We start from the raw sequence: 7861 nt of genomic DNA on the forward strand, positions 1-7861 counted from the left end.
CGTCGCGGGGGCCATGTCCTCGCTGCTGTCCCTCCAGGAGGAGAACCGCATCCTGCAGCAGGAGCTGTCGCGCGTGGAGGACCTGCTGGCCCAGAGCCGAGCCGAGCGCGATGAGTTGGCCATCAAGTACAACGCCATCAGCGAGCGGGTGAGTCCCATCCCCCTTTCCCCCCCAGTTTAACCCCCAAATCCAGCCGTTTTAACCCCAAAATCAAGCAGTGCAAGCTGCCTCCTTTGCATTCCCCCCTGCTCGGAGATGGAGACGCCGTGATGTCCCATCGATGGGAATTTTGGTGCATCCAACTCAACTTGTCCGGACCCGTCCTGGCTTGTTGGGGCTTGTTCTGTGGGATTCACAAAGAATTCTACACACACACACACCCTTCATCCTTTTTTTATTTATCCCGCTGCTTTTCGGGAAGCGTCGGCATCCCTCGCCGTCGCCATGGCAACGGGGGAATCAAAAAGGGCTTTGGGCAACGGCCAAGCGCTGAAGAGATCTTGGGGAGATCCAAATCAAGGGGCTTTTTTGGGGTGGGCAGCCCCTCTCTTTGTGCCTGGTTATTAAAAAAAATAAATAAAATAGGCAAATATCAGGAAAATACCCCAAAGGGAATGGCCACCACTGAGCCTGAGGATGCTTTACCCATTGGCAAGATGGGATGGGGTTGGGAGTTGGACTCCAAGTTGGGTTCTTTTTAAAAACACCCCAAATTTTCCCCACCTTGTGCCGAGGATGCTTTACCCATCGGTTCATCCTCTGCAAGATGGGATGGGGTTTTGCTGGACCCCTGGACTCCAAGTTGGGTTCTTTTTAAAAGCACCCCCACATTTTCCCCACACTGTGCATGCAATGAGGGGGGGTGCAAAATTTAGGGGGGGTAGGGGGTGTCTCATCTTCAGCCCTAGGTGGGTTTTGCTGTAGGACCCCCCCGGAGAGATGCCTTTATCTGGGCTGGGGGTGCTGCGAGTGGGGTGGGAGGATGCTTGGCCGGGGTGGGGGGGAAGTGGGGGTGGTGTTTAGCATCCCAAGGTGACCCGGGGTCTCCTGCATCCCCCTCCCCAGCTGGAGCAAACCCTGCGGCTGGAGACGGGCGAGCGGGAGGCGGCGGAGAGCCGGAGCCTGGCCCAGCACAACATCGAGCTGCGGCGGCTGCTGGAGGAGGAACAAGCGGCCTACAAGCGCAAGCTTCAGGCCTACCAGGAGGGTCAGCAGCGGCAAGCCCAGCTGGTGCAGAAGCTCCAAGCCAAGGTAGATCCTTCCCCCCCGGGGGACACAGGGACGTTTTGGTGACCCCAGGGGTCAGTACGGGGTCTGGTCCTCTTCAATATGGTCATCGAGGACCTGGGTGAAGGGGTGGAATGGGCACTCCACAGCAGAGGTGGCCCACAGCAGAGGTGGTGCTACCATCCAGCAAGTCCTGGGCAGGCTGGAGAGTTGGGCAGAGAGGAACCTGATGAAGTTCAACAGGGAGAAATGTAAGGTGCTGCACCTGGGGAGGAATAACCCCCCCAGACCAGCACAGGTTGGGGCTGACCTGCTGGAGAGCAGCTCTGAGGAGAAAGAGCTGGGAGTCCTGGTGGCCAACAGGATGCCCAGGAGCCAGCAATGGGCCCTGGTGGCCAAGAAGGCTTCTCCTGAGGTCCATCAAGAAGAAGGTGAGCAGCAGGTGGAGGGAGGTCATCCTGCCCCTCTGCTCTGCCCTGGGGAGGCCCTATCTGGAGCACTGGGACCAGTTCTGGGCTGCCCAGTTCCAGAAGGACAGGGAACTGCTGGAGAGGGTCCAGCAGAGGGTACAGAGATGCTGAGGGGCCTGGAGCATCTCTGTGCTGAGGAAAGGCTGAGGGACTTGGGTCTGTTCAGTCTGGAGAAGAGAAGGCTGAGGGGGGATTTGATCAACACCTCTAAATCCTTCCAGGGTGGGTGTCAGGAGGATGGGGCCAGGCTTTTTCCAGTGGTGCCCAGGGACAGGACAAGAGGGAACGGGCACAAACTTGAGTATAAGAAGTTCCACCTCAACATGAGGAGGAACTTGTTTGCTGTGAGGGTGTCAGAGCCCTGGCAGAGGCTGCCCAGAGAGGTGGTGGAGTCTCCTTCTCTGGAGACATTCAGCCCCTGCCTGGACACGTTCCTGTGGGACCTGCTCTGGGTGGCCCTGCTGTGGCCGGGGGTTGGACTGGGTGATCTCCAGAGGTCCCTTCCAACCCCATGTGACCTCCTCTGTGGTGTCACCCACCCCATCTCTCCTCCCAGGTGTTGCAGTATAAGAAGAAATGCGGCGAAGTGGAGCAGCAGCTGCTGGAGAAGGCAACGGAGCTGGAGCAGGAGAGGTTGACGGTGAGGGATGGTTTCGGGGGGTCCCCCTGCCCTGAAATCCCCCCCCATCCCCCCAAATTGTTGTGATGGTGAGGGGGCTGCTGTCCCCGCAGAGCCAGCTGGATGCCAGCAGCTCGCAGCCAGAGGAGGAGAGCAGCAACGAGCTGGAGAACGCCCTGATCCGGCTGGAAGAGGAGCAGCAGAGGTGAGTGGGGGTCCCTGGGGAGATGTAGGACCCACCCCCCACCCCGGGGGTGATGCTCTGGCTGTATGTGACCCCCCCCTCACCATCCCAGGAGCAGCAGCCTGGTGCAGGTGAACTCCATGCTGCGGGAGCAGCTGGAACAAGCCAACGTGGCCAACGCGGCGCTGAGCGAGGACATCCGCAAGCTGACGGCCGACTGGGCACGGGCACGGGACGAGCTGGAGCAGCGGGAGGCGGAGTGGAGGCGCGAGGAGGAGGTTTGGGGGGGATCCCTGGGGATGTGGGGGGTCCCAGAGATGTGGTAGGGAGGTGGTGGGGAGAGGGATGGGGAGATGTGGCGTGGAAAGGGATGCGGGGAGGGATGAAGGATCACTGGGAGGGATGCGGGGCCACCAGGAAGGATGTAGGGGCGTAGGGGGATGTTGCCCGGAGAAGAATTTGGGGTGGCAGGGGACGCAGGACATGATGGGAGAGGGATGCAGGGCAGAGGGATGCAGGGATGTGGCATGGAAAGAGATGTGGGGCCACTGGAGAGGGATGCAGGACCACCAGGAGGGATGTGGGGCCATGGGGGATGTTGTGCAGATAAGAATTTGGGGGTGCAGTGGAATGCAGCATGTGATGTGAGGCATGAGGGATGCAGCACATAAAGGGATGCAGGACTACTGGGAGGGATGTGGGGCCACGGGGGATGTTGCCCGGAGAAGAATTTAGGGGTGAAGGGGGTGTGACACACAATGGGAGAGGAATGCAAGGCAGAGGGATGCAGGGATGTGGCGTGAAAAGAGATGTGGGGGTACTGGGGAGGGATATGGGACCACCAGGAGGGATGTGGGGCCACGGGGGATGTGGCCCCGAGAAGAATTTAGGGGTGAAGGGGGTGTGACACACAATGGGAGAGGAATGCAAGGCAGAGGGATGCAGGGATGTGGCGTGAAAAGAGATGTGGGGGTACTGGGGAGGGATATGGGACCACCAGGAGGGATGTGGGGCCACGGGGGATGTGGCCCCGAGAAGAATTTAGGGGTGAAGGGGGTGTGACACACAATGGGAGAGGAATGCAAGGCAGAGGGATGCAGGGATGTGGCGTGAAAAGAGATGTGGGGGTACTGGGGAGGGATATGGGACCACCAGGAGGGATGTGGGGCCACCAGGAAGGATGTAGGGATGTAGGGGGATGTTGCCTGGAGAAGAATTTAGGGGTGAAGGGGGTGTGACACACAATGGGAGAGGAATGCAAGGCAGAGGGATGCAGGGATGTGGCGTGGAAAGAGATGTGGGGGTACTGGGGAGGGATATGGGACCACCAGGAGGGATATGGGGCCACCAGGAGCGATATGGGGCCATGGGAGATATTCATGGGGAAGGATTTTGGGGAGCAGAGGATGCGGCATATGATGGGAGGGTGACGTGAGGTAGAGGGATGCATGGAAAAAGATGTGGGAACGTGGAGAGGCTGAGATTGAAGCCCCCTGAGGCTGTGGGTCCATGGGGGATGTTGCACAGAGAAGAATTTGGAGGTGCAGGGGATGCAGCACGTGATGGCAGAGGGATGCAGGGATGTGGCACGGAAAGAGCTGTGGGGCTACCGGGGAGGGATGCAGGCCCACCAGGAGGGATGGGGGGCCATGGGGAATGTTGCACAGAGAAGAATTTGGGGGTGCAGGGGTTGTGGCATGTGATGGGAGGCAGAGGGATGCAGGAATGTGGCACAGAAAGAGCTGTGGGGCCACCGGGGAGGGATGCAGGACCACCAGGAAGGATGTGGGTCCATAGGGGATGTTGCACAGAGAAGGATTTGGGGGTGCAGGGGCTGTGGCATGTGATGTGAGGGTAATGTGAGGCAAAGGGATGCAGGAATGTGGCATGGAAAGGGATGAGGGGAGGGATGCAGGACCACAGGGAGGGATGGGGGGCCACCAGGAGGGATATGGGGCCATGGGGGATGTTCATGGGGAAGGATTTCGGGTGCAGGGGCTGTGGCATGTGATGGGAGGGTGATGTGAGATAGAGGGATGCATGGAAAAGGATGCAGGAACGTGGAGAGGCTGAGATTGAAGCCCCCTGAGGCTGTGGGTCCATGGGGGATGTTGCACAGAGAAGAATTTGGGGCGGCAGGGGACGCAGGACATGATGGGAGAGGGATGAGAGGCAGAGGGATGCAGGGATGTGGTGTGGAAAGAGCTGTGGGGCCACCGGGGAGGGATGCAGGACCATCAGGAGGGATGTGGGGCCACGGGGGATGTTGCATGGAGAAGAATTTGGGGGTGCAGGGGATGCAGCACGTGATTGGAGGGTGATGCAAGGCAGAGGGATGTCAGGATGTGGCCTGGAAAGGAACGTAGGGAGGGATGAAGGATCACTGGGAGGGATGTGGGGCCACCAGAAGGGCTGTGGGGCCACGGGGGATGTTGCCTGGAGAAGAATTTGGGGGTGCAGGGGGTGTGACACATGATGGGAGAGGGATGCAAGGCAGAGGGATGCAGGGATGTGGCATGGAAAGAGATGTGGGGCTACCGGGGAGGGATGCAGGACCACCAGGAGGGATGTGGGGCCACGAGGGATGTTGCACAGAGAAAGATTTGGGGGTGCAGGGGATGTGACACATGATGGGGGGCAACATGAGGCAGAGGGATCCATCCCCTACCCCTCTTTATGCGGGGCAGAAGGGAATTGGGGTGGGGGGTTGCTGGCTGTGGAGACCCATGGGGGTGAGGGCTGCAGATATGGGGGTGTTGCATGGAGATTTGGGGACCAAAGGGAGGGATGGGGGAGGTAGATGTGGGCCACCGGGGAGGGATGCAGGACCACCAGGAGGGATGGGGGGCCACCAGGAGGGATATGAGGCCATGGGGGATGTTCATTCGGAAGGATTTGGGGGTGCAGGGGCTGTGGCATCGGGGTTTTTTGGGGGGTGGTGGTGGAGTGGTCCTTGGAGATGGGTTCCTGGAGGTCCCATCCCACCTCCCATCCCTCTGGCTGCAGGGATCTCTCGGAGCTACGGCACGAGGTGTCGCGGGCGGGCAGGGCTGCCCATGCTGCCTGCCTTCACCTGGTGGCCAACCTACGGGTGGCCGAGAGCCAGGCAGGCGCAGCACACACATGATGGGAGAGGGATGCAAGGCAGAGGGATGCAGGGATGTGGCATGGAAAGAGATGTGGGGCTACCGGGGAGGGATGCAGGACCACCAGGAGGGATGTGGGGCCACGAGGGATGTTGCACAGAGAAAGATTTGGGGGTGCAGGGGATGTGACACATGATGGGGGGCAACATGAGGCAGAGGGATCCATCCCCTACCCCTCTTTATGCGGGGCAGAAGGGAATTGGGGTGGGGGGTTGCTGGCTGTGGAGACCCATGGGGGTGAGGGCTGCAGATATGGGGGTGTTGCATGGAGATTTGGGGACCAAAGGGAGGGATGGGGGAGGTGGGGATGCCGTGGGGTGGGGGCTGCAAGGCAGAGGTGACTGCACGGTGGGGGGGACACCAACACCTCTCCATCCCACCCGCAGTCCTTCAACACCTACTTCAGCAACGAGCACAGCCGGCTCCTGACCCTCTGGAGGCAGGTGGTGGCCTTCAGGAGGCACTTTGGGGAGATGAAATCCACCACCGAGAGGTCAGCAGCGGGGTTTTTTGGGGGGTGGTGGTGGAGTGGTCCTTGGAGATGGGTTCCTGGAGGTCCCATCCCACCTCCCATCCCTCTGGCTGCAGGGATCTCTCGGAGCTACGGCACGAGGTGTCGCGGGCGGGCAGGGCTGCCCATGCTGCCTGCCTTCACCTGGTGGCCAACCTACGGGTGGCCGAGAGCCAGGCAGGCGCAGCACGGGAGAAGCAGGCCATGAGGCTGGCACAGCTGGAGCAGCAGCTGGCAGCACAGGAACGGGACGCCGAGCTGGAGAAGGCCGCCTTAAACGCCAGGTATCGGGGAGTGGGATGGGTTTTTTTGGGGTTGGGGAGGGGTTTGACATGACCTGGAGGAGAGGGGATGGAGTGTCGGGGGGTTATTGGCATGCTGGAGGGCTGTGCCACCATCTGGGGAGACCTGGAGAGATGGGTGGAGAGGAACCTGGTGAAGTTCAACAAGTTCTCTCGAGGGGATTAACCCCCCCAAACCAGCACAGGTTGGGGGGGACCTGCTGGAGAGCAGCTCTGAGGAGAAAGACCTGGGAGTCCTGGTGGCCAACAGGATGCCCAGGAGCCAGCAATGGGCCCTGGTGGCCAAGAAGGCCAATGGCATCCTGGGGGGCATGAGGAAGAGTGTGATCAGCAGGTGGAGGGAGGTCATCCTGCCCCTCTGCTCTGCCCTGGGGAGGCCCCATCTGGAGAGAGGCTACAAAGATGCTGAGGGGCCTGGAGCATCTCTGTGCTGAGGAAAGGCTGAGGGACTTGGGTGTGTTCAGTCTGGAGAAGAGAAGGCTGAGGGGGGATCTGATCAACACCTCTAAATCCTTCCAGGGTGGGTGTCAGGAGGATGGGGCCAGGCTTTTTCCAGTGGTGCCCAGGGACAGGACAAGAGGGAATGGGCACAAACTTGAACATGGAAAGTTCCACCTCAACATGAGGAGGAAGTTCTTTGCTGTGAGGGTGGCAGAGCCCTGGCAGAGGCTGCCCAGGGAGGTGGTGGAGTCTCCTTCTCTGGAGACATTCCAACCCCCCCTGGACACGTTCCTGTGGGACCTGCTCTGGGTGGCCCTGCTGTGGCCGGGGGTTGGACTGGGTGATCTCCAGAGCTCCCTTCCCACCCCATGCCATTCTGTGATGCTGTGACATCCCTCCCCGGGGGGGTCTCCCCACAGGCTGGCAGAGCAGGCGGCGGCCCTGGAGCTGCTGCGGGCTGAGGACGGGGAGAAGGAGCGGGCGGTGGAGACGCTGACCCTGCAGCTGCGGAACCTGGTGAGCGCCCGGCACCACTGGACCTGGGGTGGGATGAGTCTGGGGGTGCAAGGGTGCAGGCTGGGGCAGGGGGCAGGATGCATGCAGGGGTAGGATGCATGCCAAGCTGTGATGCATGCAGGGGCAGGATGCATGCTGCATGCAGGGGTAGGATGTGTGCCAAGCTGTGATGCACACTGGGGCAGGATGCATGCTGTATGGCAGGACAGGATGCATGCCAAGCTGTGATGCATGCAGGGGTAGGATGTGTGCCAAGCTGTAATGGTGCAGGGACAGGATGCATGCTGCATGCAGCAGCAGGCTGCATGTTAACCCGTGATGCACACTGGGGCATGATGCATGCTGCATGGCAGGGCAGGATGTGTGCCAAGGCGTGATGCATGCAGGGGTAGGATGCATGCTGCATGCAGGGGTAGGATGTTTGCCAAGCTGTGATGCATGCAG

The 7861-nt window shown here is 60.5% G+C and overlaps 1 protein-coding gene across 1 annotated transcript in view; it reads left to right on the forward strand.

Moving 5' to 3' along the window:
* CROCC (ciliary rootlet coiled-coil, rootletin) overlaps window positions 1-7861 on the forward strand; it is a gene marked incomplete at its 3' end in the record, with an annotated part of 36476 nt that continues 28615 nt past the window's right edge. Inside the window, exons 1-8 of the mRNA XM_014951869.1 lie at window positions 1-148; window positions 1067-1252; window positions 2255-2338; window positions 2431-2522; window positions 2614-2779; window positions 6034-6140; window positions 6236-6442; window positions 7321-7417. Coding sequence (XP_014807355.1) covers window positions 14-148; window positions 1067-1252; window positions 2255-2338; window positions 2431-2522; window positions 2614-2779; window positions 6034-6140; window positions 6236-6442; window positions 7321-7417 — 1074 coding nt within the window. The remainder of the gene's footprint in view (window positions 149-1066; window positions 1253-2254; window positions 2339-2430; window positions 2523-2613; window positions 2780-6033; window positions 6141-6235; window positions 6443-7320; window positions 7418-7861) is intronic.

This window comes from Calidris pugnax, unplaced genomic scaffold (genome assembly GCF_001431845.1).
Source record: "Calidris pugnax isolate Ruff unplaced genomic scaffold, ASM143184v1 scaffold205, whole genome shotgun sequence".
NCBI classification, from domain to species: Eukaryota; Metazoa; Chordata; class Aves; order Charadriiformes; family Scolopacidae; genus Calidris; species Calidris pugnax.